At 45.6% G+C, this 18,934-nt stretch overlaps 2 protein-coding genes, 1 long non-coding RNA gene and 1 other non-coding gene across 6 annotated transcripts; 3 read left to right on the top strand and 1 right to left on the bottom strand.

The window, feature by feature from the left end:
• Positions 1-946: 946 nt before the first annotated feature.
• Positions 947-8,143, top strand: LOC124480193 (protein-tyrosine kinase 6-like). 2 transcript variants are annotated; one of them, XM_047039297.1, is made up of 8 exons: positions 948-1,537; positions 2,462-2,583; positions 3,220-3,380; positions 4,500-4,665; positions 5,568-5,726; positions 5,876-6,057; positions 6,244-6,397; positions 6,516-8,143. In XM_047039297.1, the coding sequence occupies exons 1-8, from the start codon at positions 1,134-1,136 to the stop codon at positions 6,698-6,700; spliced, it is 1,533 nt and encodes a 510-aa protein (XP_046895253.1). In that variant the 5' UTR covers positions 948-1,133; the 3' UTR covers positions 6,701-8,143. The 2 variants fall into 2 exon arrangements, with proteins under 2 accessions (XP_046895254.1, XP_046895253.1); XM_047039298.1 differs by lacking the exon at positions 6,516-8,143 and having other exon boundaries at positions 947-1,537; positions 5,876-6,073; positions 6,244-6,358.
• An 863-nt stretch (positions 8,144-9,006) lies between these two features.
• LOC124480888 lies at positions 9,007-15,661 on the top strand. Its single transcript, XR_006957589.1, has 4 exons — positions 9,007-9,533; positions 13,967-14,061; positions 14,704-14,811; positions 14,930-15,661. It is a non-coding gene; the product is annotated as an uncharacterized LOC124480888 (long non-coding RNA).
• An 832-nt stretch (positions 15,662-16,493) lies between these two features.
• On the bottom strand, positions 16,494-18,357 carry ppdpfb (pancreatic progenitor cell differentiation and proliferation factor b). 2 transcript variants are annotated; one of them, XM_047040542.1, is made up of 5 exons: positions 18,182-18,357; positions 17,612-17,703; positions 17,380-17,457; positions 16,918-17,017; positions 16,494-16,792 (listed from the first exon to the last, which is right to left on the bottom strand). In XM_047040542.1, exons 2-5 carry the CDS (start codon positions 17,664-17,666, stop codon positions 16,687-16,689), a joined length of 339 nt encoding a protein of 112 aa, XP_046896498.1. In that variant the 5' UTR covers positions 17,667-17,703; positions 18,182-18,357; the 3' UTR covers positions 16,494-16,686. The 2 variants fall into 2 exon arrangements, with proteins under 2 accessions (XP_046896498.1, XP_046896497.1); XM_047040541.1 differs by having other exon boundaries at positions 16,494-16,795; positions 18,182-18,356.
• A 274-nt stretch (positions 18,358-18,631) lies between these two features.
• Positions 18,632-18,703, top strand: trnae-cuc. The gene has a single exon. It is a non-coding gene; the product is annotated as a tRNA-Glu (tRNA).
• Positions 18,704-18,934: the final 231 nt, after the last annotated feature.

Genomic DNA, 18,934 nt, shown 5'->3' with positions numbered 1-18,934 from the left:
GTGCAGAACGATTGCAAGAAAAAAAAGGGATATGAATAGGGGCCTGTGCCCCAGTACAGTTTTATGTCTAACAACGCCTCTGCTTGAGCCATACCATGTGGATATAGTTCATACAGTAGTTCATACAGACATTACCTTGAACACACCATCAGGTACTTAATAACAGATATTGTGCTAATAAAGTATTTTTTTTGAAAAATTAAGTATGTTCTATATGTTTGTAGTTTGTATTTAAAGTGTGTGCATGCGAGTTGAGTGTGTGTGTGCGTGCGTGTGTGTGAGAGAGAGAGAGTCCTTGGTCTTCTTGATGCAGAGAGAAGGTATTCTGAAGGTATTTAGTCAAGCAGGAAGAGATAACTGTTCTGATAGCTTTTCGTCTTCAGCCTTCCTTCGTTTAGTTTTATCATCAGCAGAGATCTCGTTGAGGGCCTTAGACCCTGGGGAAGTTCATACCGGGGCTGCAGAAGATGATAGGACATGATGGGAATCAGCTGACCCCACAGCCTCTGCCCTGGTAACCGCCAGCATGTCACCCTAGCAACACCAGCCATGCATCTTTCGAGTGCTGTGACGGGGAAGTCCAGCCCTGTCACCAGGATTAGAAATCTGTTGGCTGTGGAAGACCCCAGAACACTAGACCTCTTACTCGGTTCATCGTGGAAGATGTAGTGAAGACTTACCTGTTCCACGGTGAGATTTCCCTGTTTGTGTCTCCATCTGCTGTGTACAGACAGCCAAGGCTGGGGAGGACGCCATGGAAGAAGATTGCACAATTCTGGTATGATCTATTTGATGGTGAAATTATATTACTTGGAGCTTTTCAGGAACTTTACCACACTCAGAGCACCATAGACGGCTGACCTAGTCTGATGACTGAGGGTAGGAGAGTAGTGTTGTTAAAACTGAAGTGGGCTGGCTGGCACGCAGATGGTTTTGTAAGGGCGGGGAGTTCGTTCGTAGTCAAGGAAGTTGTAAGTTAGTCTTTTTCTTTTCATTTTTCAAAGCACAGTAGGCGCTTTCGTTTAGTAAATTGCAAAGAGTACATGCGCTTGGACGAGTACCTGTAGGACAGGTGCATTCGAGCTAGTGCGTCACCACTTTATTGCGAATTGAGAGATCATCAGGCCCGTCTCATGGCGGGTAAATATTGGTGCACATCATGTTCGTGTGTGGAGATGATTCGGGACGGGCTCTTTGGCAAAAAGAACAACCACCAAGGTAATAAAGGTACCGGGAACGAGAACGATGCCGACGAGCCTGTTGATTTGGATAATGGGTCTGCCATACAGTACAAGGTACACCGCGAAGCGCTCAAACCTCCCAAAGCCTCAGAGAGTGGCATGTATAAGGCTCTTTGGTCGTTCGATGCCCGGGCAGACGATGAAGTGACTTTCAAGGAAGGAGAACTCTTCAAAATAATCAGTCGGAACGGTGACTGGTGGACCGCGCAGAAGATAGATAAGAATGGGATATGTTTGGTGACAGGGATAGTGCCAAAACACTACCTTGTCCGAGGAGAATCTGTTGAGGCACAACCGTGAGTATCTTTGCCTCGATGTTGCCCCCCCCCCCCTTACTTATTTCATGTTGTTAAGTTGTGAGAGTGGAGGGAGGGTCGGTGATGGGGTTTTTAGTTGACTAGTAAAGAGCGGACAGAATTAATATTGCTTATTGGTCTGCTTCTGCGTTGTATTGTCAATAATAGCAACGAAAAGTGAAGCGTGAATATTCCTTAATTCTAAGAGTGGAAGTAATTTTGACAGTTAAGAAACTTGGTTCGGTACAATCTAAATATGTTCTAAAGTCACATATTATTAGTGTTTTCTACTATCAAAATACAAAGGGTTTCATTGAAGATTTGTGTCTTGGCTCAAAAAAATGTCAGTCTTTCTGTTGTTCTCTATGGTTTTTATATTTAGTCATTTAGCAGACGTTCTTATCCAGAGCGACTTACAGTAAGTACAGGAACATTCCCCCGAGGCAAGTAGGGTGAAGTGACACAACATCATTTGGCACAGCCGGGAACCGAACCAGCAACCTTCTGATTGGTAGCCCGATTCCCTAACCGCTCAGCCTTCTGACCCCCTCATTTTCTCTGATAACCCTTGTTGTTCTGTAGACTTATCTCGCTTTTGATCACGATGCTGTAGTCTGCAACACAGCAAGACTACAAATCTGTAGAGAAATGTTTGAAATGTACATGAATCCAAACACATGAACTGTCATCTTTCAACTCTCTCTCTCTCTCTCTCTCTCTCTCTCTCTCTCTCTCTCTCTCTCTCTCTCTCTCTCTCTCTCTCTCTCTCTCTCTCTCTCTGTCTCTCTGTCTCTCTGTGTATGTACATTGTATATGTATATCTTCATATTTTTAACATTAAACTCCTTTATAACCTTCATAACTTGTTATATCATCTGTCATGATGCTGTTCTAACCTGTGTCTATGCTACGTTGCATGGCCAGCTGGTATTTTGGGAAGATGGACAGATTTGAGGCGATGAACCATCTACTGTCTCCGGAGAACGCGAAAGGAGCTTTCCTCATCCGCCTCAGCGAGAAAGACAGCGTGGGACATGTCCTCTCAGGTAAAGAAAGAGAAGGAGGGAAGGAGGAGGAGAGAAAGAGAGAGAGGGGACATGGAGGATGGGGACGACTGAGGGAGGGGAGGGGAAGGAGGGGAGGTGGAAGAGTCATGTGGAGACGGTGGACAAGCTCTCCATGAAAGAGAGAGAGGGGACATGGAGGATGGGGACGACTGAGGGAGGGGAGGGGAAGGAGGGGAGGTGGAAGAGTGATGTGGAGACGGTGGACAAGCTCTCCATGAAAGAGAGGATGAAATACAAAACCTCCAGATGCTTTATGACTATACAAAATTCCTATTTATTGCTATAGTCAACTCACATTCAGCTCTACCATACATACCTACATATACCTACATACCCCACCAGACATGGGACTGCTGCTGTTCTGCATCAACTAATGAGGATAACTAAATCCATCTGCATGCAGAATATTTCTGGAACTGTGTAAGCTACAGCTGGTCTATCCATATCTAGAACACCACTTTAACCAACTTTCAAAGTCGTTTGCATATGAATCAAACTTTTAGTCTTCATTCTGCTCATCTGTTTTGGTTTGTGTGTGTGCATCTGGGTTTTGTGTGGAAGTGTAATTGCATACATGTAAACATGGGGTGTGTGTGTGTTTTATTTTTTATTCAGTGAAATCTGACAAACAGGTGAAACATTTTAAAGTGGTTGAGGAAGGAGGACGGTTTCACCTGAACCAGACCCAAAGCTTCTGCACTTTAATGGATCTGGTGGAGTTCTACTCAACAAACAACCTGGGCTCTCTGCTCAGGCTGGGCGAACCCTGCGCCAAGGTGAAGACACACACACACACAAGACTTGAGAGAACTAGCTACTCTGACTCAGCAGTGAGAGCACTACTCGTGTTCACTATTGCTCACTTTTACGTGTGTGTAAGTGTGTGTGTGTACACACAAATACATTTTCTGTTGCAATTTGGATTAATAAACAATAAAACATACCATCAATCTATGACCAAGGGAGACCAGGAAGGGCCCCTTAGTCTCTCTGTTTGTTGTACAGACACATGACAGCAAAGTTGACTGTAGGTGTCTCGTATCTCTCTTTACGATTGGTGAAAGAGAGGTGCAGAAAACATTGTCATACAGCAGGGACGTGTCAGTGGGTGAAACACACCCATTGACACTTCCCTGCTGTATGGCTATGTTTAGCCTGTGTTCTGCACCTCTCTTTCGACAACCGTCTCTGGAGGAGGGGATCCCTCACTGAATTGCTCCTCCCAAGGTTTTTTCAATTTTTCCTCCTCTAGTGAGTTTTCCTGGAAGTTTTTCCTTGTCTCACTTGAGGGTTTAGGTTGGTTGAGGGGCAGTTCTATGGGCATATGTGAAGCCCTCTGTGACATTGCTTGTAAAAAGGGCTATACAAAAACATTTTGATTTGATTAGTACAATTATTCTTACTTCCTCTTTGTAATTTCCCCTCTTTATTTCTCAATCCAGTCACGTTTTAAGAGAAAGTGCGTCTGTTTTGACCTTACATCTCTTGTAATGACAACTAAATGACTGGCAAGTTCACAGGCATGGACAGTGAGTCTGTACCTTCTGAGCTGCTGTTAAAGAGACCTGCTGATCTCCCTGATGTCTCAGTGCATCTCTCTCTCTTTCTCTCTCTCTTCTCTCTCTTCTCTTTTCTATCTGAAATAGGAATAAGAGAAGTGAACTGTGGGACTGTGGTCTTTAGTTTCTGTGGTGTAGAGGGTTGCAACAGGACATCTGGTAGTGTATGTGCGCATTGCGGTGTGTGCATGTCTCAGTGTCTGTGTTTCCATCAGTGTGTCTAAAATGTCCAAGAGTCTGTGTGTGTGTGCCCTCCCCCCTCCCCCCTCCCCCCTCCCCCCTCCCCCCTCCCCCCTCCCCCCTCCCCCCTCCCCCCTCCCCCCTCCCCCCCTGCAGAGTGAGCCCAAGCCAAAGGACCTGAGCCACAGCACGGTGGATGAGTGGGAGCTGCCCAAGGAGGAGTTCTCCCTGGAGGAGAAGCTGGGCAGCGGATACTTCGCTGACGTCTTCCGGGGTCAGTGGAAGACGCTCATCAACGTGGCCGTCAAGATCCTCAAGAACGGTACGCTAACACACAAACGTTCCTGTAGGGGTCGTTCTTCAGCCGGTGTGTGTTAGGAGGGGGGATTACACTTCCGATATTCCACATAGAAGGACCTCTAACAGTCAGTTTCCAGCTGGACTATTATGCCAAGTACTTTAAAATAATTAAATAAAATCATATTTTTCCCGCCCTCTACCCCAGCCATCTGCAATTTGGCAATTTATTTACAGAAATTGTTACGACTGTATTTTTTTAAAACCCCAATAATACTATGGGTCCATCAGACTTGTAAACATCTGATGAGAAACACAAATATGAACGCCACACAAGGATTAAGACTTCTCAAATGAACTAACAATGATCTTATGATTCACACACAGAGCAAAGTGGTTCCTCCTGTTCTGTTCCTGTTAGAAAAACACCCAAATGTTACATATCCATCCGTCCTAAACTGGGCCTTATCATGACTCACGAAGACACTGAAAGACATTCTTCATGAACCACATGTTCAAGTCTTTTATTTGTCAGGTACACAGAACAACACAAGGTTAGACTGGACACTGAAATTCTTAAGACAAGACAACGCAAGCACCTGGCATAACATAACATATAAGTACACGGAACAAATTTACATCTATGCTAAGCTTAATAAGTGAAATTCTTAAATATACAGATAGCAATAAATAAACGACTATACTAACCCTAACACTAACACATGCTGTGTTGCTGTACTTACAGAACGTTTAAGTCATCTGGGTCGAATCTCTGTTCTAATTATAGCGTTGAATGACATTCCAGTTTGGTGTTTTTCACGTCAGCTGTTGATACTATGACATCAACAAGTATGTTGCCGTTCCTGTCTTTTCTCATTTGTTTATGACATGTTGTCATTGGCAACATGTCTGTGTGTGTGATCACAGATGAGTTAAACCACAAGGAGTTCCAGCTGGAGGTGCAGATGATGAAAAAGCTCCGCCATCGTCACCTGATCTCGCTGTTCGCCGTCTGCACCGCCACGCCCCCCTACTACATCATCACCGAGCTCATGGAGAAGGGCAACCTCCTCGACTTCCTGCGAGGTGGGGATGTCATTTCCTGTCGTTTTGGTCATTTTGTGTTCCTCGTTTAGCCACTCTTCTTCCTGTCTGGCTTTTCTTAAGTATATTCTGATTGACTTCACTTCCCCTCCACTCATTGGCAGTGTGTGTGTGTGTGTGTGTAACCGCAGGTGAGGAGGGTTCATGTATGGACCTGGTGTCTCTGGTGGACATGGCTGCCCAGGTGGCTGATGGGATGGCATACCTGGAGGAGCAGCAGAGCATCCACAGAGACCTGGCGGCACGGAACGTTCTGGTGGGGGAAAACAACATCTGCAAGGTGGCCGACTTTGGGCTGGCGCGGGTCATCAAGGTAGCTCTGAAGCAGGGTGTGTGTGTGTGTATGTGTGTGTGTTTCAAAATCCCTGCATTGGGGGCACCCTTGTAGCTCACCGGATGCGTGCGCGTGCCCTGTAGGCTGAGGCCTCACTCTCTCTCTCTCTCTCTCTCTCTCTCTCTCTCTCTCTCTCTCTCTCTCTCTCTCTCTCCCCCCCCCCAGGAGCCTTTCTACATCTCTGAGGAGAAGAAAATCCCTTTCAAGTGGAGCGCACCAGAGGCCATCAGCCACGGAAAGTTCTCCAACAAATCCGACGTCTGGTCCTTTGGCATTCTGTTGTATGAGATCCTCAGCTATGGATCGGTGCCCTACCCAGGTGAGGTTGATGTCCCCGCTAAAGACATATTCTACATTTCTGTTTTACATTTCCTTTTCAACATCCTCTTCCTTCATCTCCTCTCTTGTCATCTCTTCCTTGCTTTTCTCTCTTTCAGCCTTCAGCAACTTAGAAGTCTACAGCCAGGTGTTCAATGGATACAGGATGCCGGCTCCGCCCAAATGCCCAGACATCCTCTATGACATCATGCTGTCCTGCTGGAAGGACTTTCCCTCTGATAGGCCAGATTTCAAGGACCTGAGCCCCTGGTTGGAGAGCATTAACTTGAACGAGGTGGAGTGACCCTGTAGCTGAAGTGACAGGCGCTGACCACCAGGGGGAGGTGGAGACAACATGTGGGACCATGCACCTAGCAGTAGGCAGTTGGAATAAATAAACAAAATGCTTATCTGATTAGCCTTTGAGTAGCAAGCACAAAACTGACTTCAAGCAAGTCGGAAGATTCAAGAACACAGATGGTAAATGTTGACAGGAGCCGACAGGCAGAGCTTGTCTGGGCATCCTACTGCTGTTAGTCTGTGTTGATTGTGTCATTGACTGACCAAGGTGTTAGTAAAGAGAGGAGAGGACTCCTCTACCTGCAGTCTGAGCCACCAGCTTCTCTGCTGACTGCCCTTGTTTCCATTCTGGAACAGGGAACACTGCTGACATCATCCTGTGGAATGTGGTGGATGTTGTTGTTGCTGGGGATTCTCACTTTCTAATATATTCTTTCTCCTTTTATTCCATGTTTGTATTTAAGGAAATACCGTTTCCCCACGTGTAAATGCTTGATTGTCCACTTTCATCATCATCATTAAGTTAAATCATCAAGGTTAAGTGTGTGAAAAATGGGTTTTGTTTTCTGTGAGAAATGTTCCACTATGTGTGTGTGTGAAAGGGAAAGATATAGACTTTTTTAGTAGAGACATTCAGTCATCCCAAAGGTTAGTGGTGTGTGATATTATGCAGGTGCTGCATTCCCCCTGTCTCTTTTGGTAAACTAGGTCACTGGCCATTCAGTGTATACACACTCAGACACACACACGCAGACACACACACGTACACACACTTTGTGTGTATTAAAGCATTTGTATTCGGCTGTGCGTGTCTGCATGGCTGAGTAAGTTACTGTGTTTCTCTGTGTGTCGAGAAGCTGCCAGTAAAAGTGCTGCTGTGGATACCCTGCTAAATAGATACCTGGTCAAAAGAGGTCAGACCACAGAAATAGATGCACCCTCTCAACCCTACACCCCAGACTGGCAGCCTGGTTTACTGGCTGGTTGGCTGACTGGCAGCCTGGTTGTCTAACTGGCAGGTGGGTTTACTGGCTGGCTGTCAAACTGGCAGGCTGGTGTACTGACTGGCTGGCCAACTGGCAGGCTGGTGGGGTGGCTACTTAACTGGCTGACTGGTTGTCAGGCTGTCCATCTGTCTGGTAAAGGAAGAGAGGCTCTGATGGCTGTGGAACGAAGCAAAGAGTTTTTGCAAAGTCATTGCGTTGGAGTAGTTCACCTCCCAATGATTTCCTCCACTGATATCTATCTGTCGAAACAGGGCAGCCTTTGAATGCACACCTCAAAGGGGGACCCCTTGTGGGCCTACCAGTGTGTATATTCAGGCTCCTCCTTCTGAATAACTTCTTCCTGAGTCAGTAGTATACATGCAGGCCTGCAGCAGTGTGCATGAGGTTATGTGGTGGGAGTGCACGTGATGAAGCGTGCCCTGCTCGTGCAGCCTGCATTCCTCCTGGGGGGGGGGGGGGGGGTGAGGAAGGGGGGGGGGCAGCCCACTGGTCAAGAAAATGGGAGGTCTCTCTCCTGCTGCTACCACTATACTCTACTGCACCACGGGAGAAAGGGAGTTCAATGTAGAGACAGAACACGGGGTGGGTTCATTCAGAAAGGATGAGAGGCGAACAGACAGAAAGACAAAGAGAGATGCAATGCTCAAATGTGTGGAGCTGCTGCACTGTCATTAACAGGCAATCAACCAGCCCGATAGCCCAAGATATCTGCACACATCAGCAACTATTCACCTGGAGAACTGGTTAGTTCTAAATGCACTTCCTTTGGCCGGGATCTGAAAGACACACCTTGTAATCAACACCTCGGAAATGTTGTCCCTCTACACCCCCCACTCCCCTCTCTCTCGCCTCCTTCCCTCCCTCTCTCTTTTTTTTTCTGTCACCTTTCCTTATTTCTCTTCTACTTCCTTCTTCCTTCCTTCATGTTGTTTATTGTAACTTGTTTAACTACATGCTCTCCCCTTTCTTCCCTTTGGCACTTATTTGTGTTTTTCACAATGTATGCTTCATGTTTTGGCTACCCACAATGTTTGGGGCTATCTCGTTGTTATGATCAGTGACCTATGCTCTTTTGTAAAGCTCTCTCTTGGAAGTCGCTTTGGATAAAAGCGTCTGCTAAATGGATAAATGTAAATGTAGACCAGTGGTACTTAACCCTGGTCCTCAGAGAACTCCTGTCCTGCATGTTTTAGATGTTTCCCTGCTCCAACACACCTGATTCAAATAAATGGGTCGTTATCAGCTCTGTAGAAGCCTGGTAACGAACATGCATTTAATCAGGAGCCAAGAAACATCTGAAACATGCAGGACAGGGGTTCCCTGAGGACAGGGTTAAGTACCACTGCTTTGGGCGGAGGGAGGGAGGCATGGAAGGCCTTAAACCCACTCCTTACCCCGAACCCCACCTGATGTCTCTCCTTCAACTCCTCTCTAGTTTTCCCTCTGTTTCTTGTTGTTTTTCTCACCCCTCCCTCCGTCTAGGGAGCAAGAATCCTTCAAGAAAGGTCAGGGAAGGGGGGGGAGGTGGTGCTGGGAGCAGGGGTGGGCAGGCCTGCCTTCTCAGCCAATAAAACTGGAGCGCTGGGTGTGTGGAGTTCTTAGTGTGCAGAGTAGAGCAGCCTCATGTACGTTTCTTCTTTTGGAGAGGCGTCTTCGTGAGCCTACGGACACAAACTGTCGCTGCATCTGCCATTCACACATCCAACCTTCCATCCAACCTTCCATCCAACCTTCCCTCTGTCGGCCTTCCCAGGATTCCGTCCGTCAAAGGAGTCCTTCTGCAGGCCTGGCGTCTCTGCTGACGGGAGGGCACGCTTGAGACTGCGAGAGGTAAGACCCTCCAGCAGCTGGTGTCCCCCTGGGTTGGTTGTTGTTTAAGAAAGCACGAGGGACTTAACGACTGTAATTTGTTGATGAGTTAACGCGCTATGTGAAACATGGAAGTGAGTGTTTTTCATGTCTGAAAATAGCAGAGTCAGACACGAACAGTCATAATAACAGTCAGATGGTTGTTGCTGGTAAACAAGCTCACAGCATGTCAACCAAGGGTTTTTACGCAGATTGCCAGAGATGGTAAAAGTACACGCGTTCTTCACTCAAGTAGAAGTACAGATGCACATGTTCAAAAAGACTGGTAAAAGTACTGACTACACTTTTTCACTCAAGGTAAAGTGAAGAAGTATGGGCTCTGACATATACTTAAGTAGCCATTACTACTACCTGTTTAATGCCACGCTGGTAACTGGACCTCACATCATATTAATACATTAATACAAAAATACATTCTCAAAAAGAATTCTGGACTGAAAGTAAAAAGTTGTAAATCCCTATGCCAGAAAATATACTTATGTACACTCTGCAACAGTGTAACAACAACATGATGACAGTGTAACAGCAGTGTAACGACTGCTAAATGCATCATTTAAATGTTTTCTGGCTCATAGAGGCATAAATCATTAGAGTAGTTGTGTGTGTGTGTGTGTGTGTGTGTGTGTGTGTGTGTGTGTGTGTGTGTGTGTGTGTGTGTGTGTGTGTGTGTGTGAGAGTGTGTGTGTGTGCGTGTGTGTGTGTGTGTGTGTGGCTGGTTCTGGTGCCTTATCTGCAGGTCTTTGTCTGCTGACTCAGTCAAACAGCCAGGATATTACAGGCTCATGGACCCAAGGATCTGGACAAAGTCCTTTGTTATATGAGACGCCTGATTTGGTTAGCAGGACTGATATGTTTACACCACACTGTGCATGTTCAGGCTGTAGGAACACTGATAAAGGTCTGTCTCTTGTGACCTGAAGCAGCTGTTTAACATTAACTGAGTAGTTCCTTAGAAACAGCCTGCATCACAGGAATGCTTCAGGCTTAAGTCCTGGGATGTGGACAGCAGTCAAATCCTCTGGTTTCTACAGCTGGGGCTAGGGATTTAGGGGCAAAGCCATAAGAGATTTTAATCAAAAAGCAAGCTTCTGTGCTGAATAAAGTCGAATAAATCTAGAGATGAATTTAGAGTGTGGGAACCATGTTTGTCTCTCAGACCTCTCAGACCAAGACGTGTGATGCATTGTGTTCTGTCCTGTGTTTGAGATTTGGAATGTGATTGGGAAGCTGAAAGGACAGAGAACATACCAACCACCACACTATCACACAGTGTGTCGGTGTTGGTATGTTGAAAGGGGTGGAGTGTGCGACACACCCGTGTGAGTTGCTGTTCATCCTGAAGCTGATGAGGCTGCAGGCCCAGAACCTCACTCTGGCCTCTCTGCAGAGAACTAGGTCAGAGTGTATGTGTGTGCGCGCTCGTGTGTGTGTGTTTGTGAGGCAAGGGGGCACAAGCTAAGCTATGTGCAAAAATCTCAGCGTGGCTATTTTAAGCGCCGCATGAAGATACTTTGAGGGAAACACGAACCTTCCTCTTCATTACAACCCAGATAGAGATGTGTGCTGTGGAGTGAAGGGAAGTTAGTCTGTTAGTTCCAGAGAGCCTGTTTCCAGCCGGACTCCCTAGCAGCAAGGCCCAGTGTACTCCCTAGCAGCAAGGCCCAGTGTACTCCCTAGCAGCAAGGCCCAGTGTACTCCCTAGCAGCAGGGCCCAGTGTACTCCCTGGCAGCAAGGCCCAGTGTACTCCCTAGCAGCAAGGCCCAGTGTACTCCCTAGCAGCAAGGCCCAGTGTACTCCCTAGCAGCAAGGCCCAGTGTACTCCCTAGCAGCAGGGCCCAGTGTACTCCCTGGCAGCAAGGCCCAGTGTACTCCCTAGCAGCAAGGCCCAGTGTACTCCCTAGCAGCAGGGCCCAGTGTACTCCCTGGCAGCAAGGCCCAGTGTACTCCCTAGCAGCAAGGCCCAGTGTACTCCCTGGCAGCAAGGCCCAGTGTACTCCCTAGCAGCAAGGCCCAGTGTACTCCCTGGCAGCAGGGCCCAGTGTACTCCCTGGCAGCAAGGCCCAGTGTACTCCCAGCCCTACATGCTCCATACGGTCTGTCTGTGAGGCTCAGAGGGCTGGGCTTCTGTGAGTCTACATCTTCGGAAGCGTTCTCTTATGTAAAGCAGACTGGCGGGTGTTGCATAATACAGGAGGCCCCGGGTGAAGACATAAAGTCTGTGTGTGTGTGTGTGTGTGTATGTGTGTGTGTGTGTGTGTATAAGAGTGCATGTTTGTATGTGTGAATGTGTGTGCATGTGCATGCATGTTTGTATGTGAATGTGTGTATATGCACCGGCATGTTTGTGTGTGAATGGGTGTGCACGTTCCTTTATCAAAACTTTGGATTCCTGTCACAGCAATGGGATTCAGAGCCCACATGGATGTGGAGTCAGTACCAAACAATAACACTAGAGGGAGACCGCACCACAATAAACTGCCGGGACACATTAATCAAAATGTAATATTGAATTAATCAATGGACTATATGAAAATGTTACAGATGTTCGATTTAGAATTATTATTCCCCTACTTATTGACAAGCACCTGTTATACCTTGAGGCTTCATCAATGGAATACTTATGTAATAAATCTTCTTGAAGAAGTGACTTACATGTGACCTGTTATGTGACAGGTGAACCAATCAGATATCAGTATCAGATATGTACAGAATAGAGTTAAAATAAACACATGGAATTCCTCCAACAGAACTGCACTGTGCAGTCTTGAGCCATCCTGAATTCTTCCTGTTTTGTTGCTGTTTTTACCAGAAATCTGAAGAAAACAAATATTTTGCATCCTGGTCCAGTTCTCACTCTGCACTCCATTTAATCTAGAGTCAACAGAGACGTCAGATAAAGCAGCCGTATTTAGCAGGAGACTGGGTGCTGGTACAGCAGCCTTGAGCCGCTGTGTCCTCTGCGGGGGAGAAGTTCACCCTGAACCAACTACACCTCTATATCAACAACACAGAACACAGTCTAAACACCACAGAAGACAAACATGTGGTGTGCCCGTACACGTTTGTGTTTGTCACACAGAGATGTAACAAACTTAGTCTCAGACTGAAAACTCTTCACCAGAGATGGCCAAAGTGCACACATCCTTCACTCAGTAGAGGTACAGAAGTACTTCAAAGTTTAGTCCACTTTTTGACTTAAGTTAAAATAAAGAAGTATGGGCTCTGTAAAACTGTTTTTGTGTTTTAGTAAAAGGTTGTCAGAAAAATGTTGAAGTACTGATACCAGAAAAACCTACATGAGTGCAGTAACAAAGTATATGTACTTTGTACAAATTACTTGATGACTGGTAATAACACAATAACAGTGTACTAACAATATAATAACAGTGTAACAACAGTTTAACAACTCTGCTATTCACAGACACAAACTTCCATCCTAGATAGTTGAATTTCCTGGATTCCACTTTACAGCTGTTGGATTCATAGAACTTGTTTCTCCAGCAAAGCACACATTGACAGTCTGAATAGTCACACATTGATTTAACACAAAGTAAAAACCATAATCAAGAGAATTTTAGAAGCTAATTTGCAAGGTTCAGTGAGTAACAAAAACACCACAACCCTGACTTGGCCTCGCTGACACATCAGATTCCTTGCTACAGCAGTCACCGGTCCACTGACCACAGCTGAAACAATGAAGTGTCTTGTCACATCGTTGATCCAGGCATGACCAGAGGCTTGTCTTCCTGTGGAATCTGAGAATGTATACTGACATCCAAATGTGGCTTGTATGGTACTTTCCAGTCATACTGAATCTGTTGGAAATCATCATCCACATGTCTTAGGGTCAAGAGACTTCTGTAAGGAGAATTACAGTGTTTTGTTGTTGGTGCGTTTGTTCTTTTACGTCAGATGCTGATTAGATTTCTGTCAGTTCAGGGATTACAGTGGGTTGCAGTTGAACAGCTTTCCCTACAAGACAGCTTCGACTCGGTCTCTGTGTCCCAGAGGGATATTTCAGACTGGACATCAGGGAGAGAACACTGGACTGTCTGACACAGCATTGTGATCATTAGGTCTGGTGACCATGACAGAACAGTCCTTTCACTTCACTGCCAAATGAAGCTGGATTACATTATTTGTTCAAAAACTATCATGTAAATGTTATATTATTTTAATTACACAAGGACACACACACACACACAAACATACACAGACACACATACAAACCCATTCCCAGACTACACATAGTGTTTCCACATCATTGCTTGAAATAGAAATGTTGCCACATTTTAAGTAAACTGTCCCTGAGTTCAGAGTAGAGGGACCTCCATCCTGTATGGTCTTATCAGTTCACCTTTACCCATAATGCCCCTGCTCTCTGTCTCTTCAGGGAATTCGAAGAGTTCCAAGGTGAACCGTCTTCAGTCAACATGACCAGCGTCAACGCTCCAGCCTGCCTGCTGGCTCGGAACCACTTCTACAAAAGTAAGGATGAGTCCACAAAATCGACGGGTGACAGCACTATTTTTAAACCTTGACTTTGTCCCTGTGCCATTAGGCAAATGTTTGACTTGAATCACCAGCAGTGTAGACAGGGGACTTTGGGGCGGGGGCAGTGGATCATGTGTGAAGTCATCAGTCTATACCGTGTCACTTTTCCAGTAAGTTTTAAACTCTGAACTTCATTTGGGACACACTGAGGTGGCGTGTCACGGCCTGGACAGAACCAAACGCGTTCTTTTTTGACAGCGTTCGTGACTCCACCGCCGTTAGCCTATCAAAGGGTATGAACATGCTGTTGTTCATCCTAATAATGACCTCCAGTGTATAGCATGGAGGCATTGTGCAGCTCTCCAGGGCTGACGGGCAGAGCCAGCAGGGCTTGGTGCTGTGTCAGCCTCCAGAAGAAAACCTACTGACTCACAGGCTTAGTCATATGGGGAGGCCTGCCAGATCCTGAGGCTGTCTGTGCCCACTGCCTGCTTCTGGCTGAGAACCGCCCACGTTGGTTTCTGCCTCATGCAGCGAGACCTAGGCCCACACCTCCCTGTGGCATGCAGCATGGGAGCAGCCCCACATTTAGGGACATGTTGAACTCACATTTCCTGGGATTGTGATTCTGTGTAGGCAGCAGTCCTACTGAGAGCACCAAGTCAGAGTTCAGTCTCTCTGAAGGCCCCTTGCCACCCAGACAGAGACAGGTGACCGTCTGGGTCACCATGACAACACCGCCAGGTAAACCAACTGTGCTGATGATGACGTTGTTGATGATGAGGAGAATGATAAAATATAATAAAATGTATAGATAAAATAATAGGATGATTCATGTCCCCCCTCTCTCTTTCCTCTACAGGGTTTCCTGATGGGATAACCAGGGGTTGCTGGGTCAGTATTGTCCTGGCTAGCCCTTTCAGCCAGTCCACCCCCAACAAACATCCCCGCCCTGCCAACAGAGCCGTCAAGTAGTCAACGCCCCAACATCCAACCCCATTGGTTTACATGCTGGAGAACAGGAAGATGTCATCATCGGAATCCTCCAATTCCTCTTCTCCCCCCCTCTTTGCACATGAGCATAGCCAGCCAGTGTAACTGGGTTTGGTGTTTTATAGCCCTTTGTGCAACAATTAACAAAGACACAAAACTCAGCCTTGCACCGCCAGGAAAACCTGTCTTGTTTTGTGTAGGCAGACTGAAAGGTGACACAACACCCCTGGAATACTGTGTGTAAGACATGACTTTCTCTAAAAAGTGACATTTACTGATGTAAGCCAAAAGGCTATGCATACAAATAGACAAATGACAGACACAAAACTTATTTTTTTACTTTGACTTTCCTTTACGTTCACTGCATTCCCCAGCTCTAAGAACTTCCCCCTATGTTGAACAAATGTCAAGAACATTATGTTCCTTTCTGTCCGTTCTGCTGGATGGTTGCCAGGCAGCAGCTGGGAAGTTGTCTCAGTTGTGCGTGCAGATCTCCAGTGTGGATCCTCTCTGATTTGCCTTCCCCCAGATCTGAGGTCAGAAGAGCTTCGCTTAGCTTTCTCCCGTCAGGTCTGCGAAGGAATAGAGTCCGAAAAATAAAGAAAAGAGTATGTTTGAACGTGAAACGTTTAGGAATGATCCAGCCCAAGTCCATGCTGTTTCTTCACGCTCAGACCTGTTGCTGGGGCAAGACTAGACACAAGGTGCATGATGGGAAGCAGAGCCAGCATGTTGGCTGGATGAAAGGACTTTCCAACCAACCAACCTGCATGGCCACTTGCTGTGATGACTAACCAGTGACCTGGAAAAACTGCACACCGACAGGAGGGGAAAAAAAGCGTGTCTAATAAGACAAACACTCTTTTCAACTCCGGAGGCCATTTTGTTTCCTTAATTGTGTGTTTTGTCCATTTGACTTTGTGTTCCAGCTAAATGGTCTAGTGTGTATAGGGGCGTCTGTAACAGTTACATAACCTATAGCAACCTCACTCTCTGGTCTATGCTGTAGGCTATAGACTATATGCAAATACAGCAGTACTTGATGTTCAGTTCTAGACCAAATGAGGAAAAGCTCATGTATTCCTAGTCTACCCCTGAATTGGTCTTTCAAACCTGTCATAAAAATAAATAAAAGCCAATACAGAAAACCATGCTGAATCTGAGTTGTTAGAATGGAGTAAAAACACTAACGTAACCATGACTACCAAAGCTGCTGATTATGAGAGAACAAACAGGAAGCTCTGCCTGTTATACAGTTAGTTGTGCATTGTTCCAGGAAACACTTCAGTATTTCTAAATGAGAAGCCACACAGATAATAGGCTGCAATAGACTACTTTAATCTGTCATCACAAGGAGACTAGACCAACAGGTAACAAACATCACCATTGTACTACACATTAATAATACAGTACAAACATAGAAAATTGCATTGTTGGTTTCTTGGTCTTTTTATTTTTTAAAGTTTTTAAGTTTATTCAGTGAAATATAAAAACAAGGTTAAAAAACAAAACAATAAAAAGAGGCTTGTACAGCCTGTTCTATAAAACAAACCAATTTATAAAAAAAACAACAAAAAAACACATTTAGGGGCCTTCGTCCCCTAGCGTTGTCCCCGCCTCCTGAGCTCAGGAAGAGGGGGGAGGACTCCCCGCCTCGCTGGACTCACTCGCCTGACGCATCACCATCTCCCTGGCAACGCAGGTCACCTGGCCGTTGGTGACGACGCCCACCCTGCTAGAGGAAGGGCTGCAGGTTAGTAACAAGCATGGTTCCCTTTTGGTCAAGAAGTTCCAAATTATTACGAGATCATTAGGTTTTTGGAAAAGTATCCGGTATTCCAGTGTGTCTATACTTACTTCTGATTGGCTTCTTCAGCCAACGTGGTCATCCCTGGCTGGTTCTGCTTGCCGAAGAAGAAACTGGACCACCAATGGCCAGAGTCCTGCTTGGGAAGACCTGACAACACAACGATCAAATGATTTAGCGTACATCACAGCCACCACAGTCCAGTGAGTGTTAAAAACCATGTCTTCATATAAAAAATAAATGTGATTGATGTAGGAGGATCTCTGGTGAACCGCATGGTATTAGGTAAACCCTAGTTAGTCACATCCTGCCTAACCCCTAACAAGCCTCAGGCATAACGCTGTACTACAAGACTGACCAGGCAAAATTTCACAATTTCAGGAGTGGAACCTTCACTGGTCTTCTTAAGCAACATTAACAACACCCCATATTTATATAATTTGACTATATACACACAACCATGGGCCGATCAAGACGAATATGTGCTTGTTTCAAATGCCAGCTCCGCTCACCTGGGTGGTGTGGAATGACTTCACCACTGTACTCCGAACTGCCACATGAGCTGCTACTAGATGTAGAGCCCAAGCGCCCTGAGAGAAAGAGATAGACCGTTAGGGCTGGAAAATATAATTCTTATGATAGCAGGTTAATACCCTACACACAGCAGACAATTAACCTGACAAAGAATGGGTTCAAAGTTAACGTTAACACTTTCCGGTTATAAGATCAACAAATTCAGCTTACTTCGGTAGTAATCGGTTGTAGCAACGAGTGAGCCACCTGCTGGGATTGCTGCCATCTTTCTGATTGTTGTTGAATCTGTTTTGATGGAAACCCTGGACAAACGTGAGAAGATGGAAGAAAAAAAGTGATGAAAAACTGTCAAGTAAGAGATGCTGAATCGTTAAAGCTGTATAAAATGCCTACCAAATTAAAACGGTGTAGGAAAAACATTAATCTGCAATAAGAATTTCTACCCTAAGGGTCAAGGTTAGCCATTAACATTCGAGATGCACCAAAAGGGGTAAACAAAAATCAAAAAGATTGTTGCTAGTATTGTTCATCGGGACATGATGAAAGATACACTATATATGAATTCAGGACTTCCAAACGTATAGTGGTCATTACTGTTAGCAAAGCCTAAAATCGAACAAAACAACCTTCGAATGTCTGCCATTTTCTGTGTTATTATTACGAACAACTGACTGTAATGCATCTACCCTAGTCCTTAGCAAGCTAGGCTAATGTTAGTTTGCTAGCCCCCGCAATACAGTAGTTCAATAGGAAAAACAGTAGCCCTTTTCGCAAACTCACTTTCTTGTTGTTCAGTCAGATGTGCTGATGTTCCGTATCACCCAGTATACTCAGTCGGCCAGGCTTGGGGAGTTAACGCTAGGCGACGGGGCCCATTTGAAAATAAGGTTTGGGTAAATAAAACCCTCCACGTCCTTCTGATATTGCTGCAGTATTTCTTGCTGGAATCAACGGGTCATCATGGTACTTATAGGCAAAGGTGACGTCAACAACCTCTCCTCAGCGAAAGGCGGGTCGAATCTAAACTGGTTACGACCGGAGACAAGCGGTTACAAAAAAAGAAAACACCAAGCAGTGATATTTTGTGACGTTCAAGGTAATGGGAACAGTGAGCCTATGTGTATAAAAGTAAAATATAATAATAATAATATAACATAGATTTCATCAAACGATATATTTGATATTAAGATGAAGTAACATACTGACACATGTGACCGTAAATTTCATGTCTCCCTGGTGGTCTAGTGGTTAGGATTCGGCGCTCTCACCGCCGCGGCCCGGGTTCGATTCCCGGTCAGGGAACTCATTTTTTCAGTTTCTACTTAGCAAAGAGTTGGGGTGTCAGCAAACCAGAAGAAAGCAGGGCTCAGCTGTTAACTCACTGGGAAAGTGTATATGCTCTTTCAGACATGCTGGTGCAGTACCCCAACAGCCTGGGTTACAAGCATAAATTGTTTATAAATAAAATTGTCATCAAATGACTTACTGTATGTCGCTCTGGATAAGAGCGTCTGCTAAATGACTAAATGTAAA

This window comes from Hypomesus transpacificus, chromosome 18 (assembly GCF_021917145.1).
Source record: "Hypomesus transpacificus isolate Combined female chromosome 18, fHypTra1, whole genome shotgun sequence".
Lineage (NCBI taxonomy): Eukaryota > Metazoa > Chordata > Actinopteri > Osmeriformes > Osmeridae > Hypomesus > Hypomesus transpacificus.
The sequence above is the reverse complement of the archived record's forward strand: the minus strand, read 5'-3'. Positions and strand labels throughout refer to the sequence as shown.